The sequence below is a fragment of the Diabrotica virgifera genome, chromosome 3, assembly GCF_917563875.1.
Source record: "Diabrotica virgifera virgifera chromosome 3, PGI_DIABVI_V3a".
NCBI lineage: Eukaryota > Metazoa > Arthropoda > Insecta > Coleoptera > Chrysomelidae > Diabrotica > Diabrotica virgifera.
This window is the reverse complement of record NC_065445.1, coordinates 119,741,364-119,765,593: the sequence shown is the minus strand read 5'-3', so window position 1 is coordinate 119,765,593 and position 24,230 is coordinate 119,741,364. Positions and strand designations below refer to the sequence as shown.

General features: G+C 32.5%; 1 protein-coding gene and 1 non-coding gene across 5 annotated transcripts in view; one reads left to right on the top strand and one right to left on the bottom strand.

Moving 5' to 3' along the window:
• LOC126881275 (extracellular sulfatase SULF-1 homolog) overlaps nucleotides 1-24,230 on the top strand; it is a 505,200-nt gene that overhangs the window by 470,118 nt on the left and 10,852 nt on the right. For all 4 annotated transcript variants that reach the window (XM_050645464.1, XM_050645461.1, XM_050645462.1 and 1 more), the window contains 2 exons: nucleotides 3,483-3,876; nucleotides 20,931-21,146. In XM_050645464.1, coding sequence (XP_050501421.1) covers nucleotides 3,483-3,876; nucleotides 20,931-21,146 — 610 coding nt within the window. The remainder of the gene's footprint in view (nucleotides 1-3,482; nucleotides 3,877-20,930; nucleotides 21,147-24,230) is intronic.
• On the bottom strand, nucleotides 4,732-4,803 carry Trnat-ggu (transfer RNA threonine (anticodon GGU)). The gene has a single exon. It is a non-coding gene; the product is annotated as a tRNA-Thr (tRNA).

The following is a 24,230-nucleotide window of genomic DNA, read 5'->3' as shown; positions in this document are numbered from 1 at the left end:
TATTTGGGTTAAAAAATTGTAATTTTTCGATATTTTGAAAGTTCAACCGCGTTTATCTCGAAAACTATGCATCCTACGAAAAAACTGGTAACAACTTTTTTTGCTTAGAATGACCCAAAAAATAGAAAAAAAGTTTGTTTTGCTAAGAATCGCTGTTATGTAATTCCTCAAGTTCTTTGTTTATCACAATCCTATCGACATCCGGATCAACTGTTAACCAAAAAATTCGTGTTCTACGGGACAAAATACATAAAATGGTAAGTCCGTCTGAATAAAGTAGGCCTTTTTACCACCCCTCCCCCTTAGACTGTTTATTAATTAATAAATGTCTAGACAAATTGCATATTTGCAATGTACACAAAAGTACATACAAATTATAAGAAAAAAGATCAAAATCCCGTGAGTAGATCCCAAGATATAGAAAATGATAGTAATTTTAAGTTGCTTTTTTAGTTCTCGACTCATGCATTTGTCGGGTAGCTGACAACTTTTTTAGTTATTGTTGACCTATAGGATGAAAACCTACATGTTTCCTGCCTAGAGTTCGTGTCCGTTTTTTAATTATTAACAATTCAGTGCAATCAAAGCAGTAGCTCCCCCTTCACTTACTATGACTAGTAACCATTTGAACTACATTTTTAAAAATTCGAGTAAAATATCACATTTTCGAATCTGTAAAAAGATGTTTTCTACGGACAATATTTTTAAAGTTATTCTAAATGTTTATAAACTAGGATTTTTTACTATATTAGATAATTTTTTATCTTTTATTAATACATTTTGATAGTATCACTTTTCTACTTTCATTTGGCATAGGTACGCAGAATTGTCCTATCTTCATTTTCTGTCATTTGTTATTGCAAAACAAAGGTCTCTGGGATAAACAAATAGAATAACTTTTAAACTAATTAATGGATCGGTCTCAAATTTTGAGGGTTTGTTATGTACCCCAATACCTAACTTTAGTGAAACACTACAGTTCTAAGTTAATTTTAGTAAAAGTTATTAATAAGTAACGATTTTCAGTTATTTTGCAGTTTAAGAAGCAACAAATTAACTTTTTGACTTTTAAAAATCGTCATTTTGAAGGGTTTTCAATATTCTAAAAAAATAAATTTTGTAATTCTATGTCAACTATTTAGCATTTTAGTTGAGTGCAAAAAATGGAAAAAATCGCGTTGATTGCACTACATTTTTATAATTAAAAAACGGACGCGAACTCTAGGCAGGAAACATGTAGGTTTTCATTCTATAGGTCACAGTTAACAATAACTAAAAAAGTAGTCAGCTACCTCGATATTTCAGTATCCCGAACATGGTCTATTTCTTGCTCATTTCCCTGGAGTATATTGGTGTGACGACACGAACCTTATCTACTTGTAATAATACAGTTTGAAAATCCCAACTCTAACTCGATGTCCTACTGTAGACAAGTCAAACTTTAGTTTCTGTAAAATGTGCAATATTGAAGTGTTCAATGGCCCACCGCCTTTGCCCAGCTGCCGGCGGCCTAAAAATCATTAAATTTATGACTTCCGTTCTTTTTGAATGAATAGTGTTAAGATAGCAGAATGCTATGTTTGTTTTATTTTTGTTATGAATGCAATTTGTTTTATTTTTGTTATGAATGCAATTTGTTTTATTCTATTTAGAAATGAATGCCCATTTCTATTTCATTGATGGATGAACATACATACTTGTTATTCGATTTTAATTTTTATATACAAATGTTTTTTTGTACAGTATTTTTGCCGCCCTCTCACAATTTGCCGCCCTAGGCAACTGCCTATATTGCCTAATGGATAAAGCAGCCCTGGGTCATATGCGTCGGTTTTGGGTAATTCAACGGTTATTTTATCGCATAACTTTTTTGTCTTTAATTTTTAAGCATTTTTGACACAAGATTATTAAATTATGAGGTATTCTAGTAGTGAAAGTTACTCTTGCTTTAAGTTGGTAAAATACACCGTTTTTTTTTGAAAAATTTTTTCAATTTTTTTCAAATTCAAGAGACGAAAAATTTTCAAATCGATTTTTCTAGAAAACGGTGTGTCCTACCAACTTAAATCAAGAGTACCTTTTAGTACTCACAACTTAATAATCCAAAGTGAAAAATGCTTAAAATTTAAAGACAAAAAAGTTATGCGATAAAATAACCGTTACCCCACCCAAAACGGACGCCTATGACCGGTTCTATAAATTCGCAATGGATGGAATCGATTTCTCTCTGGAAGATAAATATGCGTACCAATTTTTGTTTTTTTTTTAACTAGAAGCGTTCTGGAGTTATTTAAGAAAAACTAATTACAAGACGCCATTTTCAAAGAGCTCTAGCTCCCTTAGGAAGCATTTTCGGACTAGGTGAATTTGGTTAAATTGTCTTAAAATTACCTGAGGAATCTTCTGTCTTCGTTTGTCGAAGTTTTCGATTCTGTCAACCTGACTGAATTGAAAAATGGGCCAAATCCTTTCTTATAGTTTAAAAAAATACCCGGCAATCCATATATTAAAGATCCATTTTGGTCCAAGGATGTGCGTTTTACGGCCCTCATCATTTGGTGTCTATTTTTCGTTCACGTCCCCAAAAATTTCGAAAATTTTAGTCCGACCATTGTGACTCGTTTTACTTCAAATTTAGCAAATATTATGGAAAAATCTTTTAAATAAAACTATAATTTTATTTTCCACCAAAATGAATATAAATTTTTGCCCCACGTAATATTCATATCAGCTCTTTTGTGCGCCACTCGCATTCAGCGATTTTTATTCTTGTTAAATATGCCTATTTTGTTACCTAAAAATTGGCGACGTGGATGCTTTATGTTTTTTCCTTCTGGACTCCTTCTTTTCTGCTACTTCACGCCTAAGGTGATGTTCACATTATAAGAATTTTGACCGTGCGATGGTTAAAATCTACATAGTGGCTCAAGCAATCATATGGAATCTTTCTCCCTTCACCGAATGTTTGAAGCAGTGAAGGGAGAAAGATTCCATATGATTGCTCGAACCACTATGTAGATTTTACCCATCGTACGGTCAAAATTCTTATAATGGTGCTATGCCGGCCAAACAGTATACCTTATTGATTGGTGTCGGTTCCAGACAGTCCATGGTAATGTGTCAAGTTTCATTTAGAGCTATAGGTAGGTACCTGACCGAAGTGGCATGATCTGTACCATATCGGGCAAGCAGATTTCCTGCAGAGCAGCATCGGGCCATAGTATTAGATTTCAGTATCTGCGGTTGTGCCCACCAAGAAGTATCTGTTAGGTTCCGTACTGTGTTGTTTCTTACAGAAACTTTCTGTTTTGTGTTATGAGAGTGTTTCTTGTACTAGGGCTCGGTCCAGAGTTACCCCAACTATTTTGGTGTATATATTATGACTTGCAATATATCGTATATTACATGTTTACTAAAATGGTTATGAATACTAAGTGGTCTGCTATCAATACCATTCCATTTTTAAGTTGAATGTTTTTTAGCCTCACAAACCAGATGACTTAATACCACTCCCTAGAAGAAGAGTGAAGCCAAACCTATGCCACTGCGAAATAAAAGATCCTTACGTTCCAGATGAAGAGGATATTGAAAAGGAGAAGAAACGAAGATTGAAGGAAGAGCGTCTAAAGAAAAAACTTCGAAAACAGAAGAAAAAAGAACAATTACAAAGGGAATGTGGTTTTGAAAAAATGAATTGTTTCCATCATGATAACGAGCATTGGAAAACAGCTCCGTTTTGGACCAGCGGACCGTTCTGTTTCTGTATGAATTCTAATAATAATACCTATTCGTGTGTTAGAACTATTAACTCCACGCACAATTTTCTGTATTGTGAGTTCACTACTGGATTTATTACTTACTACAATTTACGTAGAGGTAAGTACACTATTATAGTACGGGATCCGAATAGGAGGTCGAAATGTACCCATCTGCTTGCCGGATGAAACATTTTTTTATTAAATTTCATACATAGACAAACACGACCAGCATGGGTTACCTATCAAAATCGTGTCATAGCTATCCTTAAGGGGGGCGTGGGTTTTGAAATCAACGTTTTAAGCACATTTTGTGAATTTTTTTTGAAAGTATGAGAGACTAATTTTATTTTTAAATTAAATAAGCATATTAAGTATGATTCAAAGAATATTAAAAAAATTCAAGAAAAAATATTGAAAAATAAGCCAACGGTGGCAAATTTTTAAAGATAAAGTAAATAATTTATCATTGGATCATGGTAGACAAAATATTCAAAATAATTTTATTAGCTTATGAGTTTCTCGAGGTAACGCTGTCAAGTTTCTTTTAGTTTTAATGATCTTTGACTTTTTAGTATCATTCAGAAGTCAAAACAACGAAATTTTTTACAAATAAAAAGGGTTAAAAACAACATATTTATTATTGTTAAACAAAATATAAGCATAAAACAAAAAATATCTCGACAGTGTTACCTCAAGGAATGTCTAAGGAAAATATGTACAAAATTCCAGGTGAGTTGGTCAAGTAGTTTTTGAGTTACAATGTCTACAGGCTTTGAAAGAAGCAGTTTTGAGAAAAAAAGAATGTGTGTGTGTGTACTTTGTACGCAAGTAAGAAGTTATACTTCTAAATATGATTTCAATGAAATATACTTTCGGACAGTTTATTTGTATTTTATTTAAAGATTAAATTAATTTTTACTTACTACTTTCCAAAAATTTTTATTAAAACAATACCAAAAATTAAAAAAATATTAGAAAACACCAGGATTCGAACCGGGGTCCTCTTGATCACCAGTCCAACGCTCTACCACTGAGCTATACCCTTTTGTTTATCCGGGCTACAAGATTCCTCAGACATAGTGACAAACAGACGAAGTGAATTATAATAGTTATTTATGTTATAAGTGTTCAAAGTACACGTTTAAGGCACGCATGTGAAAGTTTGCAGAATGAGCGATAGCGAGTTCTGCAATTCACATGAGTGCCTTAAAAATGTACTTTTTAACACGCGTATCATACAATATTTTTTCTACAAACGTAATTACAGGACAATATCTACAAAAACTTTTACTTGAACTTGACTGACATTCCATTTTTATATTTTTTTGACATTACATCAAAATTGTCTATACGGTTAATACGAACTGCAGTGCCTTAAAAATATTTTAAAGCACTAGTGCCTTAAAGTAGCATTTTTAACGCTCGTATGGAGTGCCAAAAATTGCATTTTTAACACGGTTGTAGAAAAAATACTTTAAATATTATTACTTATTATTTTGTTTCCGAGGTAGACAAGTCCAAATACACAAAAATTATAATAATAGTTACCTATTTATCATATAAATGTTAAAAGTACAATTTTAAGGCACGTATGTGAAAGTTTCGTGTGAAAGATTCGCTTCGCTCATTCTGCAATTCACATAAGTGCCTTAAAAATACACTTTTTAACACTTACCTATATCATACAATACTTTTTCTACAAACGTCTTATATAAATATCAACAATTATAATTTATTCATTCTCAATTACAGGACAATACCTACAAAAACTTTTACTGGAACTTGACTGACATTCCATTTTTATATTTTTCTTGCCATTACATAAAAACTGCCTATATTGTCAATACGTAAATCAGAATAACATCTACTTTTATTTTTGTATATTCTAACAACTTTTAATAGTTTTTTTCTACAAACGTGTTAAAAATGCAATAATACAGTTTAAATTTAATTTCAAAAAACCTTTTAAACCACCTTTTTCAAATTGCGCAAGTTGTATTATTAATATTAATGTTAATAAATGAAATATAAATATTTTGACGTTTCACAATTTGACAATTCACTTTTAACTGCAGTGCCTTAAATTTTTTAAAGCACTGGTGCTTTAAAGTAGCATTTTTAACGTTCTTATGGAGTGCTATACATTGCATTTTTAACACGTTTGTAGAAAAATATATTTAAAAACACTAATATATTCTTTCCACACCTTTTCTGGATTGATACATACATAAATTAAAATATTTAGTAACTAACTTCATACTGCCTGTGTGCACATGCGCGCAGATTAATAAAATTTCACCCTCAATGAAATCGTGCCTAAAGAAGTATAACTTCAAAAAGCGTTTAAAGTATTGTCAACTTTTATTTTCAATTTTTTTGTGTGTCAAATCGTAAAGTGATGCACACCGGAATATGTTTTTGAATCGCGGGGTAATTTACAAAAGAAAATGAGAACAGCTGTTGACCGTTTCTCACTACGCTCAAGCGCGCTGGCGAGAAGATGCTGCAAAGCGCGTCGAAGGTAGGGAGAGTATTGAATATCCCTATTTTCGACTCGCTTTACAGAAGGTTCGCGTCAGCACGCTTGAACGTAATGAACAACGGTCAACAGCTGTTCTCATTTTCTTTTGTATTTGTAAATTACTTCGCGATTCAAAAAGATATTCTGGTGTGCATAATTTTACGATTTGACAGACAAAAAGAAATTGAAAATAAAAGTTGACAATACTTTAAACGCGTTTTCTTCAAAACTGCTTTTTTAAAAGGCTGTAGACATTGTAACTCAAAAACTACTTGACTGACCCACCTGGAATTTTGTATTTATTTTCTTTAGACATTCCCTGAGGTAACGCTGTCGATATATTTTTTGTTTGATACCCCAGGCTGTGGGTGAAAAATAGGTCGATTTCAGGATATAATTCAGGAATTTTTGAAACCTATCAGGTGTTGTAAAGGACGATGCCAGGAATAACTTCTACTAAAATGTAACCAAAAATATTGTGCGCTTTTTTTAATTGCGATTTTCATTAGTTAAATTTGCAATTTTTATTGATTTTTAATTTTGTAGCTTATTAGTAGTAAATTAAAAAACCTACAATTTGAGCTATGGTAAGTTTAATTTTGTTAATTAGTTATTGCAAAACAGCCTGCGAAAGGTCCAAAATGGCCGTTTTTTACAATTGCATTATTTATTGTACAAATATTTTATTTTTTAAAGCTTTAAAATGAAGACCTTTCAATTCCAAACATAAAAAAAATTGTAAAGCCAGATTAACGAGTTTGTTGCTTAGATATTATAAATTGTTTATCCCAAGAGGTCAAATGTCGAAGGCCATAACTTTTTGAAAAAAAAAATCGTATAGAGTTGGTGAAACATTTAATCTCCTTCTAAAGAGTTATATTTTCATATTCTGATGTAAATAAATGCGTAAAATATTTTTAAACCTCTAATTTTTGGGTTTGAAAATAAGGGGGCAAATTTCGTTATAAACATTTAGAGCTGAATCGGCCCTGTACATCCTATGAGTTTTTAACTTACAGATTATTGTTGCTGAAGATCAAACAAAGATTTATAAAAAAATAAAAAATTTCTACGACCAACTGAAGCCGAGATAATTTTTGGGTTTGAAAATAAGGGGGCAAATTTCGTTATAAACATTTAGAGCTGAAGTAGCCCTGTACATCCTATGAGTTTCTAACTTACAGATTATTGTTGCTGAAGACAAAACGAAGATTTATAAAAAAATAAAAATTTTCTACAACCAACTGAAGCCGAGATAATTGTTTTTTTTTTCTTTAGTCGTAGTGCCTTTATTTATATCAATTAAGAAATTATTTTTCAGTCAGTAATACAGTCATTGACTAAAGAACGACTTACATTATCTTAAAATAAAAATTATTATAAAATATAATTATACCGGGTGTCCACTTATATTTTCCCCCATTTTAACTGCCTATAACTTCTAAAGGGCTCAAGATAGAAATATGCGGTTTTCGCTGAAATGTTTTATTTTACTAAAAGTTTTGTCTGAATGGATTAAATTTTTTATATCGCTTTCAAATACGAAAAAAAAAATGGCGGATTTTTGAAAAAAACGTTGTTGACTTTTTTTAATGGAACACCCAGTATATTTTTTTGTAAATTGAAAGAAAGGTCATTCACCTCTCCAGCGATATAAATTTTTTCAAAATCGGTTGTCAAATGACTGAGTAATTAATTTTTAAAATGAGAGGTACAACTCTCTAACTAAGCAAATTGATATTATGTTATGTGATTTCCACATTGCATCCCTCATTTTAAAAATAAAAAAAAAATGGTCATTTGCCTATCCAGCGATATAATTTTTTTTAAAATCGGTTGTCAAATAACTGAGCAATTAATTTTTAAAATGAGAGATGCAGTGTGGAAACACATAACATAATATCAATTTGCTTAGCTATGTTATTTAGGTATGTGATATCCACGTTGCACCTCTCATTTTAAAAATTAATTACTCAGTGATTTGACAACCGATTTTAAAAAAATTTATATCAAAAATGATCGTTATTTCAATTTACACAAAAATATACTGGGTGTTCCATTAAAAAAAGTCAACAAAGTTTTTTTTCAAAAATCCGCCATTTTTATTTTCGTAATTGAAAGCGATATAAAAAACTCAATCGATTCATACAAAACTTTTACTAAAATAAAACATTTCAGCGAAAACTACATGTTTCTATCTTGAGCCGTTTAGAAGTTATAGGTAGTTAAAATGGGGGAAAATATAAGTGGACACCCGGTATTTAATTATTAAAAATAATTTTTAAATTCGGTGCTTTTGCGAGCGGCCGAATTTTGCAAATTGCCCGGCTCGCTTCAAATCCGCGCGGTCGGAGAATTTTTACGTAACTTGTATTAAATTTTGACAGAAAACAATTTAATAACATTACCATTATAATATACAGTCTATTTACCACTGTATTTGTTTTTCTTGATAAACTTTTATATGTGAAATTTCATTTCTGAAGAAATAATATTACAACAATGATACATATACAGGGTGTCCAGAAACTCTACCGACAAACGAAGACAGAAGATTCTTCAAATAATTCTAAGACAATTTAACCCTATTCACTTAGTCCGAAAATGCTTCCTAAGGTAGTTAGAGCTCTTTGAAGATGGCGTCTTGTAACGAGTTTTTCTTAAATACCTCCAGAACGCTTCTATTTAGAAAAACAAAAATTTGTACGCGTATTTATCTTCCAGAGATAAATCTATTCCATCCTTTGCGAATTTTTAGTACCGATCATAGGCGTCCGTTTTGGGCAGGGCAACGGTTATTTTATCGCATAACTTTTGTCTTTAACTTTTAAGCATTTTTGACACTGCATTATTAAATTGTGAGGTATTCTAGTGCTAAAAGGTACTCTTGTTTCAAGTCGGTAGGACACACCGTTTTCTAGAAAAATCGATTTGAAAATTTTTCGTTCTTTAAATTTCAAAAAAAAATTTCCAAAAAAAACCTTTTTAGAAAGACGAAAACTGGTACATTTATTTATATTCCAGAGATAAATCGATTTCATTAATTGCGAATTTCTAGTACCGGTCATAGGCGTCCGTTTTGGGTAGGTCAACAGTTATTTTATAGCGTAACTTTTTTGTCCTTAATTTTTAAGCATTTTTGACACTAGATTATTAAATTATGAGGTATTCGAGTACTAAAAGTTACTCTTGCTTTAAGTTAGTAAAATACATCGTTTTTTTTTGAAAACTTTTTTCCATTTTTTTCAAATTCCCAAAACGAAAAACTTTCAAATCCATTTTTCTAGAAAACGGTGTGTCCTACCGACTTAACGCAAGAGTACCTTTTAGTACTAGAATACCTCATAATTTAATATTCCGGTGACAAAAATGCTTAAAAGTTAAAGACAAAAAAGTTATGCGATAAAATAACCGTTGCCCTACCCAAAACGGACGCCTATGACCGGTACTAGAAATTCGCAATAGATGGAATGGATTTGTTTCTGGAAAGTAAATATGCATACCAATTTTCGTTTTTCTAAATAGAAGCGTTCTGGAGTTATTTAAGAAAAACTAATTACATGACGCCATCTTCAAAGAGCTCTAGCTCCCTTAGGAAGCATTTTCGGACTAGGTGAATTGGGTTAAATTATCTTAAAATTATCTAAAAAATCTCCTGTCTTCGTTTGTCGGTAGAGTTTCTGGACACCCTGTATATGACATATATAACTATATTTTAAATTTTTTCATTGGTATATAAATATAATAATAATAATGTTACTTCTTACTATAATATACAATATAAAACTTTTTCTTCTTGTACCGATTTAAAAAATAATTTTTAATAATTAAATGTAATTATATTTTATAATAATTTTTATTTTAAGATAATATAAGTCTTTATTTAATCAATGACTGTAAAATAATTTCTTAATTGTTATAAATAAAGGCACTTTGATTTTAAGAAAAAAAAAATTATCTCGGCTTCAGTTGGTTGTAGAAAATTTTAATTTTTGAAGTTATACTTCTTTACCGGCGATAGAGGGTAAATTTTTATATGGGAAAACCTAGCGACCGGGCGCATGCGCATTATAACTTTGTTCTGATTGGATGTTCAAATGACATGTCAAAAATTATTCAATATGGTGGCTGTGGCACAGCTGTAGTTAGATTATTTATGGTTGTTGCGTTTTAAAATTTGTGTGAAAAGAAACAACAAACAAAAGTTAGTTAATAGTTATACGCTGTGAGCTCGTACGTAGAGGGGATATTTACAAATTTACGAGCGCCAGTAGTGGCAAGTCTGTAAACGTTTACCGGAAATTTGACATAAATGTCAAAGTGATTAATTTAAAATTAAAATTAAAAACATTAATTATAAAAAATATTAGTTCGTCAAATCTGTGGTATATATTTTTACCTTAAATATACTTACGTTTTAAATACTGAATTTAAGTTTTTTTAATGTTCCGTAATATGTAATCATAATTTAATCTAAAAATCTTAGCGCCATCTACACGATAATTGTGAAAGTATTCAAAGTAAGAAATTCATATTTTATCAATAGAACGTCAAAATGATTAGCAAAATCTTAAAAAAATCGATTACAATTTAATTACTTTTTTGCGTTGTAAATGTTAAGCGATAACAATTAAATAATAAATTTAAAAATTACCGGTGAAAGTTGAATTAGTAATCCGCTAGGAGCGCCACCAGCGAAGCTCAGAGCGTATACTGCCTTTTTAAATAGTTTTCATATACCTATATTTTTGGACTTTTGGACTATTTTGGACAAGGAAAACTCATTCTAATTTGGTAAGTACCTAGTTTTTATTATAATCATATTGTAATTATACATTTGGATTAGGTTGAAATACATACATTTATTTTCTCAAGAATGCGGATTTTAGAGAGAAATCCCAAATTAGGTTCGATTTTTATTTTTAAATTATGATTTTTTGGCGTAGATTTATTTATCTAGTAGGTATGTAATGCTTTGATTTACATACTTAATTTGATTACCAACAAAAGTTCTACCAATCTTCATCTAATATATTGTTTTCTTACTGTTTTGTTATATTTTTATATTTTCTTCCACAAAATTTAAACTACATAATTTTCAAAACAATTGTCAAACAGTAAAACGTTCAGTTACCGTTTTCCACATGATAAATAATGTGCGATTGGACGAGTGAGTCTACGCTTCGATTACGAGTCAAAGCGGCACGAAATTCAAGGGTTCAATTCCCGATGCAAGTTTTATTTTTTTATTTTTTTATGCATATTATGATTATAAGTATATTTGTTATATAATTTTTTTTCAGCAAATGCGTATTTAAAATTTTTGCCAACAATTATTATCGTCCAGAAATCATTTTTTCTTTGTGGCATTTTTCAATGTGTTTGTGTGCGTTTTATTCTTTTATTTTTTTAAATTTTTGGTATAGTCTTAAAAATCACATAATATGTAGTAGAAGTATAACTTCTTACGTGCGTACAAAGTACACACACATTCTTGTTTTATAAATCTTCGTTTCGTCTCTAGCAACAATAATCTGTAAGTTAGAAACTCATAGGATATACAGGGCCGCTTCAGCTCTAAATGTTTATAACGACATTTGCCCCCTTATTTTCAAACCCAAAAATTATCTCGGCTTCAGTTGGTCGTAGAAATTTTTTATTTTTTTATAAATCTTCGTTTCATCTTTAGCAACAATAATATGCAAATTAAAAACTTATAGGATGTACAGGGCCGCTTCAGCTCTAAATGTTTATAACGAAATTTGCCCCCTTATTTTCAAATCCAAAAATTAGAGGTTTAAAAATCTTTTACGCATTTATTTACATCAGAATATGAAAATATAACTCTTTAGAAGGAGATTGAATGTTTCACCAACTTTCTACGATTTTTTTTCAAAAAGTTATAGCCTTCGACATGTGACCTCTTGGGATAAACAATTTATAATATCTAAGCAACCAATTAGCTAATCTGGCCTTACAATTTTTTTTATGTTTGGAATTGAAAGATCTTCATTTTAAAGCTTTAAAAAATAAAAAAAATTAATTATTTGTACAATAAATAATGCAATTGTAAAAAACGGCCATTTTGGACCTTTCGCAGGCTGTTTTACAATAACCAATTAACAAAATTAAACTTACCATAGCTCAAATTGTAGGTTTTTAATTTACTACAACTTTATATTAAAAAGTTTTTCTCTAAAATCAATATCCTAAGCTACAAAATTAAAAATTAATAAAAATTGCAAATTTAACAAATGAAAATCGCAATTAAAAAAAAGCGCACAATATTTTTGGTTACATTTTAGTAGAAGTTATTCCTGGCATCGTCCTTTACAACATCTGATAGGTTTCAAAAATTCCTGAATTATATCACCTTTTTTCACCCACAGCCTGAGGTATTATGCTTATTTTTTGTGCAAAAAATTTCGTTGTTTTGATTTCTGAGTGATACTAAAAAGTCAAAAATCGTTATAACTAAAAAAACTCGACAGAGTTATCTCGATAAACATATAAGCTAATAAAATCTTTTTGAATTTTTTGTTTACCATGATCCAATGATAATACAGTTGACTCCGCGAGTCTTTACCCGTGCGTCATCATTTAAAGCATACGAAATAAGTCAGAAATCTATTTCACGCAACAACAACTGACAGAAAGTGGCTACTGTTCCGATTACGGGTTTTATTATAAAATTTGACGTTATCAAATATATAGAATGCCAAATGTAAGTTTTGCTTCAAAATTTTTGTGCAGAATTACAACTACATTTGAAGTAGCTTAATAAATTCTTTTATTATTATTGATTAATAAATAAATAAACAATTTATAAAAAAATTCAATAACATATTTTGTTTTTGTTATTTTATTCACTTTGACAGAAATCTAAATACAATCATTTCTTTACTGTGTGAATGACGTTAGCTTTGTATGTTTTAAATATTAATTGCCAAAATATAATTATTTACCTTAAAATTTCAAAGCCCAATATAAAATTAGTTGTGAAAACAACTGTTTGTGTAATATAAAGAAACTTCAAAACACAAAAATTCGACAAAAACCGCAAAAAATTCAACTGACTGACAGCCACAAAAGTAAACAAAGCAGAAACGTCAAACAAATTGTGCTTAAAATATGAAAACATACCGAATCGTCTTTTTTTGTACCTATCTCTTTTCACTGCACTGAGTCTAGACGGTTCATAAAAATAACATGTGTTTTAACTTAATAACAAACGGCAGCTGGTTTGTCATGAGTTTCATGCGTGGAAGAGAATGATGCTAGATAAAAAGTATGTGTTTTATCTCGCCAGGTATTAATGACGCACGGGTAAAGACTCGCGGACTCAACTGTAAGTTCCGATGTCCGCCGCAAAATCCATTTTTTTCTAGGTGTCTTTAAAAATTTGCCACCGTTAACTTATTTTTCAATATTTTTCCTTGAATTTTTTTGATTATTCTTTGAATTCCACTGAATACGCTTATTTAATTTAAAAATAAGATAATTTTATCATACTTTCAAAAAAAAATTTCACAAAAATGTGCTTGAAATGTTGATTTCAACCCCTACGGCCCCCCCTTAAGGATAGCTATGACACGATTTTAATAGGCAACCCATGCTGGTCGTGTTTGTCTATGTATGAAATTTAATGAAAATATGTTTCATCCGGCAAGCAGATGGGTACATTTCGACCTCCTATTAGGATCTTAGACTATTAATATAATTTTAAATGAATATCCTCAACTTGGATTATTTTCATATTTGAAATCATCCTTCTGTACTTTACCTTTGTACAAGTGATTATACTAATTAAAACATAAAATTTAGTATTGATTATAGTTTCTATTCGTGTGATATCCGTACTCACCGCAGAGACCGCAGGCGGTCGGATAAAACTAGCATCTCTTTGTAAAGATAGTGAAGTCGACTTTTCAAAGTAACAAAACATTTACTCAACACACACTACACACTTTACTGGGTATCTGCCATGCCAATGGTCATTAGTTGTCGAGGCATTAAGCTAAAAAATATAAATAATAAGAAAAGAATAATAAAATTCCTGGAGGTATTTGGTAGTCAATTGAATAAATCCACAACAAATCTTAAGAAAATTCCATTTCTCATTCGCTAGTTTTTTCAGTTCAAGACGTATTTATTCTTCTCTGTTCCATTTACGGGCGCCTTCTTATTGGATGTCGCGGTTATCACACTTCGACTCATCGTTTTTGTTCGCCCATTTCACTTTGTGGCTGTTTATTCCCTTTTTGCCTGGTATCCAGTCTTTTATGTTCTTAATATTACACCTTTACCTAAGATTTTTATCAAGATATCCGGCCTAGATTGCACATACCTGTATATCCCGTAAATATGTGAGAAATAGTGGATAATAAATATGTGTAAAAGTGTTCAGAAATAGATGATATTGGAGTACGGTCCTGACAGTAATAATATACATCACGTTGTAAACCACTGCGAAATGATAAAAACACAATTTAAAATTATTTTGTTAGTTCCTCCACATTGTTACAGTGGAAACACCATGTAAACCTCGCAAACCTGACGTGAGTACCAAAAACCACATCATATTACAATTATATTAATAATAATATAACCTATAAAATATCCAAGAAATATAAATAGGACCAGTTTTGGGCCAAGATCCACACCGGTTTTTGAACCGGCGACAGGGCCGGCCTTGCAACGTCTCCAAAATTAATCAAACATGACTTCGAATAACACCATGAACACTACCCAAACTTCATCTCACATCTCATATTCCAGTGTTGTTAACACGTTTAAACAACCAACAAAAGACGAAGCCATAGTTCTTTCTAGTATTGAAGGAACCAAAGTTCAAGAGTACATCATAGCCGTCGGTTCAATAGTTGGTCCACGTAACGTATCTTTCGCTTCCAGAATAGCCAACAATAGAATATGTATATATCTTTCCTCTAAAAATATGGTTGATTCATTGCTGCATTCCCACAAATACGTCAATATAAAAGAAACTCAAGTAGAAATAAGAAGACTTATCACTCCAGCTCAAAGACTGATAATATCAAACGCTGGTCCTTCTGTTCCAACCACGTTAATTGAACAAGAACTACGTAAAATGGGTATAAATACCGTCTCTAAAATGACTTTTCTTAGGGTAGGAATGACTGAAAGCGAGTATAGCCATGTCTTGAGTTTTAGAAGGCAAACATTTATCACACCTTTAGAAAATATGTCCATTCCCGATTCTTTCATGATCTCTCATGATAATACCACTTACAGACTATACCTTTCTATAGAAGACTTCAGCTGTTCAAAATGCAAGACTATTGGTCACCAGGAAACAGAATGTCCTGACAACGCTAATACAATCACTTCTAATGCTACCACTTCTAATACAACCAATCTTGACTCAACCAATTCTAATCCACCCCAGCGGCGGCTCGTGGGTCAATCTTCAGGGGGGTCATTTTGGTTTGAAAACTTCAAACTGTTGATTTTTTAAAGTATTTAAAAGATCTTTTAGCATTTATATTTTAGATAAAAAATACAGACTTAGATAAAACTCAATACTATTTACCCTAGTTTTCCGAAAATTAAATTTGTCTTTTTTTAGAGTAAATCTTTTAAAAAATATAGGAAAAATGGTATGAACAGGTTATTGACTGATATATAGATAGGAATATTTATAGTATAATAAATTGTAAATTTATTAAAACGAAACTTACTTTAAATATTTTTATATTTTAAGTCAATTCTTCTATCCTTTAGTTCTGCAAAATAGTCTATGACCTTCTCATTGAAATTTGGAATGCTCTTGACAAGCGTTTTCTCGATGCTCAGCATAGACAAGGCACTAAGTCTAGGTTGTCCCATCGTATTACGCAGGAATGTTTTTACTCTTTTTAAAGTAGAAAAACATCTCTCACTTTCCACGGTTGTCATAGGGAGTGTGCACAAAATATTTAATAACTTCACTGCTTCAGAAAATGTTTCAGACAAATTCATGTTAATAAAAAGCTGAAGTATGGCTACTGCACCAGCACTATTGCGAAAATCCTCACGACAATATAAGACTTCAAGTTCCGATTTTAGTTTGGAAATATTCACTGTGGGATAATTAGCCGTCACCATTTTTAAAATATTTTGCGGAAAGTTGGTAGTGTATGCTTCAAATTTCTCTATGTAGAATAACTGTGAAATCATGAGATGATCATTGAAACTAAACCTGTGATTTATTTCAGATATAATAATATCACAAATTTCAAGTGCAGTTCGTCGCTTTGGATCCTCTGCAGTAGTTTTTCTTTTTTTTGCTGTTGATGTGCTTGGTACTTCTGATTCCAAAATAGTATTTCTAATTATTTGGATATTGTTGTTAAAAGACAGGATACAATTTTTGACAGATATAACATCAATGTCTCGCATTTGCAATTGTTTAAACAATATATCAACATGGGGCATTATTTTATGGAAAAAATTTAACCAAAATAAAAAATGCTCATCTTCCAAATGTCTTTTTAAACCAGTTGCTTGATTTATATTGTTACCATCTTGCTCCTCATCAATAATTTCCTCTAAGCAAGATTTTAAATCATCTTTATAAGTGTATACAATTTCAACACATTTTGTATTGAAAGCCCATCGAGTAGGCGCAGCTTTAGGTAGCCTTACTTTAACCACTCTATCCAGAACCATCGTACGTTTTGGAGATCGGCCGAAAAAGGACGAAAATCCGTGTAAATTTGCAAAAAATATTTTTATCGGTTTGTGTTGACTCGCCGCTTTTTGGAGGATAAGATTAAATTGATGGGCATAGCAGTGAATGAAGTGTGCATTTGGGTATATTTCTTTAATTTTTGTTTGTACTCCTCCCAGTTTACCGCTCATGACTGATGCACCATCGTAACTTTGGGCAATCAATTTTTCAGGTGCTTCATTAATTTTTAATAATTGAAGTTCTTCCAATATTACATTAGTTAAATGTTGTGCTGTAGTACCTAGGGGGTTAACAAATTTCCAAAATCTTTCATGTACAATACCAGTTAATACATATCGCAATATGATAATCATCTGCGTTTTATTGGAGCTGTCTGTGGTCTCATCTACTTGAATGGCCACAAAATTTGTCTGGCCAATCTCCTTCATGATATGAGTATGCACAATGGCTAACATTGATTCTAAAATATCGTTCTGAATTGTTTTCGATGTTCCTTTAAATACTGTACTTTTTTCAATGTGTTCTTTAAACATTAAATCCAGTTCAGAAACAAAATCGATAAGGCCCAGAAAAATTCCACGATTATTGGAGCTGTCACTTTCGTCATGACCGCGCAATGCAATTTCGAAAACTCCACAAAATTTTACACAGTCGATTAGTTTGTTTAAAATATACCTATTTTTAGATACCAATTCATTAAAGTCATGCACAGATTTACGATATACACTATCAAGTTGCTGTCTTATGTTAACACGTCCTAAACTTGCGTAACTCATTGATGAATTTATATGAGTAGTTGAAGAGGCATGTTTTGTAATTTTCACTTTTAAATGCTTAATGTCAGTTACTCCATTTTTCGCCCATACAGCGTCATTCGAAAACAGTAAACACGGATAGCAAAAAAATGCATTTCTCACACTGCAGCCACAAATCCAATCACACAAATTGTACATTGATTCTTTAAAATATCTTTGAATGTCCTTACCCCTATCCTTTGTTGTTTGTTTTAAATTCATGTTTGGTTTTGGTCGACCACTTTCTTTTTTCTCAAGCCGCCGTTCATAATTTAGTGTTCCAGCAGATTTTAAGGCAATTATTTCGTCAACAACACTCATCTTGTTTTTGTTACAATCACAAAAAAATCCAACAAAACAAAATAAATTACGCAAATACGCCGCGATCGATATAGACCTGCCGTGAAGTGCGGTCAGCAGACGGTAACTAACTAAACGTGAGGCCGTCGACTCTACTAGAGGTATACGACGGAAAGGTCACTCCCACTCTCGCCCACGAAATTGCTATCTGCCGTCTCTTTTCTATTTTACATGCATTTGTCCATAAGCCATAAGAACTGTATATAGACAATTTAAAATACGGCCCAGCCACGGGCTTGTGTATAGCGCGAGGCGCGACGTTATTATATCTATTATATTTGTTTTGCCAATGCAGACTGCTGAGAGAGAATTTTATATTTCAGAGTGAAGTTTTAGATAAAAGATATTTTTAATAAAATTGGTATTTTTATGAGATTATTTTAGGGGGGTCATTGACCAATTGACCCTAAGGAGGAGCCGCGCTTGATCCACCCACTTCTAATACAACAAATCCTGACCCAACCAATTCTAATCCAACCTCTTCAAAAGCTCTTCCAGAAACCTCCCAAAACACACAATATATAACAAATCTACCTTATAACCAAACAGAACAAAAACTTTCTGACAAAGCCTTAATATCCACCTCTAACGATCACCCAGCATCTTCCCAAAACATATTAGATCAGATCCCAGACGTACAGGTCTCTAATAACCAATTAGAATCTACCATAGAAACTGACGACATGTCAAGACCTACAAATAATACAAATGAAACAAACACTTTAAAAATCCCAACATCATCAACTTCCAACAAGACCAGCAATCTTACTCCATTAGAAATAACACAACCTAAAATTATTCCAAACGTCACAAAACATCTAAAAAGGCTCATCTCATCGTCTCCAGAAATCAACGAAAATACCACACAGACCGATTCTCATATCTTCACTTCTCCAGTAACAAGGAAATCAAAGAAAAAAACAAAAACGTCTAAAAGAAATTCTCGAGATGAACTTTTACTTTCGCTAGAGACAATTAAAGACAAAATCGCAAACAGATCACCACCATTTGTCCTTAACTTCGACGAAATATGTGACTTTCTCGAAAACACATTAAACGCAAAACATCCCGAAATAACCTCAAAAAACTATTCGAACGAAACAGCCGAATTAATTCAGATCCTTAATTTTGTTCACGCCTATACCCACAATTCAAAATTAAAAAATAATATAACTCGATTAAGAAAGAAACTAAGCCCCAATAATTTCTCTTCCACAGAAGAGACCGATGAAACACATTCTCAGTCAGAACTCGAAAATGTCTAACCCCTATATATTACATTGGAATATCAATGGGTTCTATACCCATTTAGAACAATTAAAACTTCTAATAAATGAAACATGCCCTAAGATCTTATGTCTTCAAGAAACTCATTTTAAGCAATCCAATATTAATCTTCAAAACTACCAATGTTTTCCAAAAAACAGAATAGCACAACAGGCAAGTGGCGGAGTAACCATCTTTGTAAGAACAGACCTAGAAGCTAAGCCAAAGAAGATCCCATAGAATCACAGACGATGACCTCAAGACAATCCTCACCAAAAAAGTTTCATCAGTGTTAACATATTTAAAAGACATTAAATTGTATAACTCTATTTAATGTAATACTTTGTATTGTAATATCCACTAATAACCCTGCGCGGTTGATGTGGTTTTGTGTTTAAATAAAAAAAAAAAAAAATAGATGATATTATAAAAACTGAGTGTAGTACACTGTTCGCTGCAGTATTTAATGTAATGTCCTGAGCTGGCCATGCCTGCGTGCAAAAACGGCTTCTTACGACAAGTTCATTTTTTATTCAGTCTCACTCAGTCCAATTGTTGATTTTGATTTCAAAGAGTTAACACGTCTTAGTGATAAAAATATAAGTATATAGTCCACTTAGTCAGCAGTTTTATTTAAATTCAAAGAAAAGGTTGAGTTGAGTTGGCAGCCTAAACATACGTTTCATAGTATTTCAAAACCTTTTAAATGAGGTGTCATGTGATGTATTTCCCATTTAAAAAAATCAAAGTTATGCCTGTCACCTGAAAAGGATCGCGTAAAGTTCGGAACATTGATGCTATAATATACTATGATTATTTTAAAAATCGACCTGTCCAAGCGTTTTACTTATGTGCTAAAAATAAATAAGTTAATAAGGGGGGGGGTAACACTTATTCCAGTGCACTGTATTTCTAAAATATTTTATACAAAGCTTTTATTGCAGCTTTTATTGTTTAAACAATGAATAAACAATTAGCGGCTAAATCTTCGAGAAGAACTTTTACTCTAACATATTTATAAACCAACAAAAAAGGTTTTAGAAAAATATACGCTTGTTAATGGAAACTATAGAAGTTAGTAGAAAAGAAATACGAAGCACTCGATTACAATAAAAATGAACTAAAAAGTGGTGGCCGACACCAGTTGCTCAGTCTAATATGCTAATGGAGTCCATATAACATAATGACACGGCTTGGTGGCGCCACCAGATCCTGTTGCCCGGCTGGTGGCCTGGTTCGGTCACCAGAACGACAACAATAATTTCTGGTGACGCAACCAGTTGCCGTAGTTTAATACCTAGGTCTCATTTACTTAAATGCCCCGTGACGTAATAAGTCACTGGTGGAGCAACTTGATGGCGTCACCAGTTGCCTAATATAATAGCGGCCTAAGCTATTTTTGTAATATTTGGTGTGTTAATTATATTTATCTTATCTAGGTTTTATCATCTATTCTGTGTCCTTAAAGTATAGCATAACTCGGTGACATATGGTAAACATTTATTTCTTTCCATTTTTAGATCCTTTCGAGCTTCAGAATAATGCGGATTCCCTAAAACCAGAAGAACTTTCTTACTTACACGACCTTCTGGCACGTCTTATGGCTTGTAAAGGTAGATCTTGTACTGTCTCACATTATGGACCACCGCACGTAAAACCTAGAAGTAGAGCGAATAGTTTACCCATGCACTCAAATATTCAACATTCGTATAGGAAGAAAAAGTTTACAGAGGAGGGTAAGTTATCTTGGTTAAATTATTTTAGATAATATATTTATAAGTAAATTATTTTTTCCGATGCCTAATTTTCATACGATTTTTTTTTTGGTGCTTAAATTATTCCTTGTCTCCAGGATTTTTGAGGTCTTCCTCGTCTTCTGCGGTTTGGAGGAACCCATTCCATATTTTTTTTCGGGAGTCTTGTATTCTCCATCCTCTGGATATGTCCGCACCATATTAGTAATTTTTTCTTCAAAACTGTCGTTATTGAGAATCCAACTTCTATTCGCCATCTTATCTCTCTGCGAGATACTCCAATTGATCTCCTAATGACGCCTTTCGACTATCTCTAGCTTCCTTTTGTTATTCTGTTATTCTTTTCTTCTCTGTAGGTACACTCTGTACATTTTTTAGCTATGTATATTCTGTAAAATCTGTACATTCGTCGTATTAAGCTTTTTGTAGTTCTATAACTTCTACCGTTATTATACTTCACCCTCAATATTTACTTCCGTTGATAATTGAGATCCTTTTTTCTGTTGGTAATTCCCCGTAGTACTTTTCCTAGTTGATATATGTGTTGATATAATATGTGTTGATATATGTGTTGCTATAATTTGAAATTTTGTGCTTTTCCTTTCCTTAGTTCTTAATTTACTAAAGAACTTATATGTTTCTGTAAATTTTTGCGTCCCATGTATTAATCATCATCATTCTCTTTGCCTTATCCCTATGCGGGGTCGGCTTCCCTAATTGCATTTCTCAACGCAATTCTATCTTGGGTCATATCAATGTTAATCCCCTTTACCAACATGTCCTGCCTTATCGTCTCCCCCCAGGTCTTCTTTGGTCTTCCTCTCCTACTCCTTCCAGGAATCTGCACTTCAGCTATTTTTCGTATTGGGTGATTAACGTCTCGACGTTGAACATGACCAATCCATCTTAACCTATGCTCTCTCATTTTGGCATCAATTGGTGCCACACCTAGACTTCTTCTAATATACTCATTTCTAATTTTATCCTTCTTTGTCACTCCACTCATCCATCTAAGCATTCTCATTTTCGCCACATGCATTCGTTGTTCCTCTTTCTTTTTCACTGCCCAACATTCAGTTCCGTGCATCATAGCCGGTCTTATGGCTGTTTTATAGAATTTTCCCTTCAGCTTCATTATAATTTTTCTGTCACACAACACACCACTCGCTTCTTTCCACTTCACCCATCCAGCCCTAATTCTACTGCATGCATCTCCATATATTTCTTCATTACTCTGTAATACCGATCCTAGGTACTTAAAACTATTACTTTTCACAATCATTTCACCATCCAAAGATACCATTTTATTTGTAGTAACTCCATTTTTAAATGAACATTCCAAATACTCTGTTTTTGTCCTACTAAGTTTTAAACCTTTTTCCTCCAGAGCTTGTCTCCACCGTTCCAGTTTTTCTTCTAAATCTCTTTCACTATTTCCTATTAACACTACATCATCAGCATACATTAGGCACCATGAAATACTACCCTGTAGTTTCGCTGTTGTCTGGTCCAAAACTAATGAGAATAAATAAGGACTAAGCACCGAGCCTTGGTGCAATCCTACTTTCACCTGAAATTTATCAGTCTTTCGCACACCTGTCCTAACACTAGTTGTTACTCCCTCATACATATCTCTCACAATCTTTACATATTCGCCAGGGACTCCTTTCTTATTGAGTGCCCACCACAGAACCTCTCGAGGAACTCTATCATATGCTTTCTCAAGATCAATGAATACCATATGAGCGTTGGTCTCTTTATTCCTGTATTTTTCCATCAGTTGCCTTACAATTAAAATTGCATCTGTTGTTGATCTGCCCTTCATAAAGCCAAATTGATTCTCGGATATTTCGGTCTCTTTACGTATCCGTCTATCAAATACTCTTTCCCATATTTTCATGGTGTGGCTAAGCAGTTTTATAGCCCTGTAGTTTGTACATTGTTGTATATCTCCCGTGTTTTGTAAACAGGTGCCAGTATACTGCTTCTCCATTCGTCTGGCATTTGTCCAACTTCCATAATTCTATTAAATAGACCTGCTAGCCACCTTGTTCCTGTCTCGCCCAATGCTCTCCATACTTACCCAGGGATATCATCTGGTCCGACTGCTTTTCCTTTCTTTATTTTTTGAAGCGCTTGAGCCACTTCCTCGTTTGTTATTCTGGTAACCATTGCTGTTACTGTCTCCGTTAACTCCACAGGCTGTCTGTCAAATTCTTCATTTAATAGACTGTCAAAATAATTTCTCCATCTCTTTTTGACATCCTTTTCGTGAATTAGTATTTTATTATTTTTATCTCGGATACATCTAATCTGATTAAAATCTCTTGCATTTTTTGCTCTCTGTTTGGCTATTTTATATATCTTTGCTCCGCCTTCCCTGGTATCAAGTTGATCGTATAGGTTTGAATACGCTTCTGCTTTAGCTTTTGCTACTGCTACTTTCGCTTCCTTTTTGGCGACCGTATAGTTTTGAAGATCTATGTCCGATCTGGTTTCTTGCCACTTTTTATATAATTTTCCCTTCTCTTTTATTTTTCCTTGTACTTCATTTGACCACCACCAAGTCTTTTTATCCTCAAACTTCTTTCCTGACGTTTTCATAAGTATTTCAATAGCCGTCTCTCTAATAATATTGGCCATTTTTCTCCAAATTGTGTTAGGGCTTCCTTTCATGTTCCAACATATTTTTTCTACTATTCTTTCCCTGAATAGACCTTCCTTCTCATCTTTTAGCATCCACCACTTGATTTTTTGTGGTCCTCTCCGATATTTTTGTTTAGTTTCACTTTTTACTTCGATGTCCAGAACAAGCAGCTTATGTTGTTGGCTTACTGTCTCACTAACTATTACCTTGCAGTCCTTGCATTCACGTATGTCTTCTTTCCTTATCATAAAGTAGTCTATTTGGGATTGATGTTGTCCACTTTTGTAGGTAATAAGTTGAGTTTCTCTCTTTTTAAAGAATGTGTTAACAATCGCCATATCCAATGCTGTTGCTAATTCTAGCATGTCATCTCCAGCTTCATTTCTAGTTCCAAAGCCTAATCCCCCATGTATTGTTTC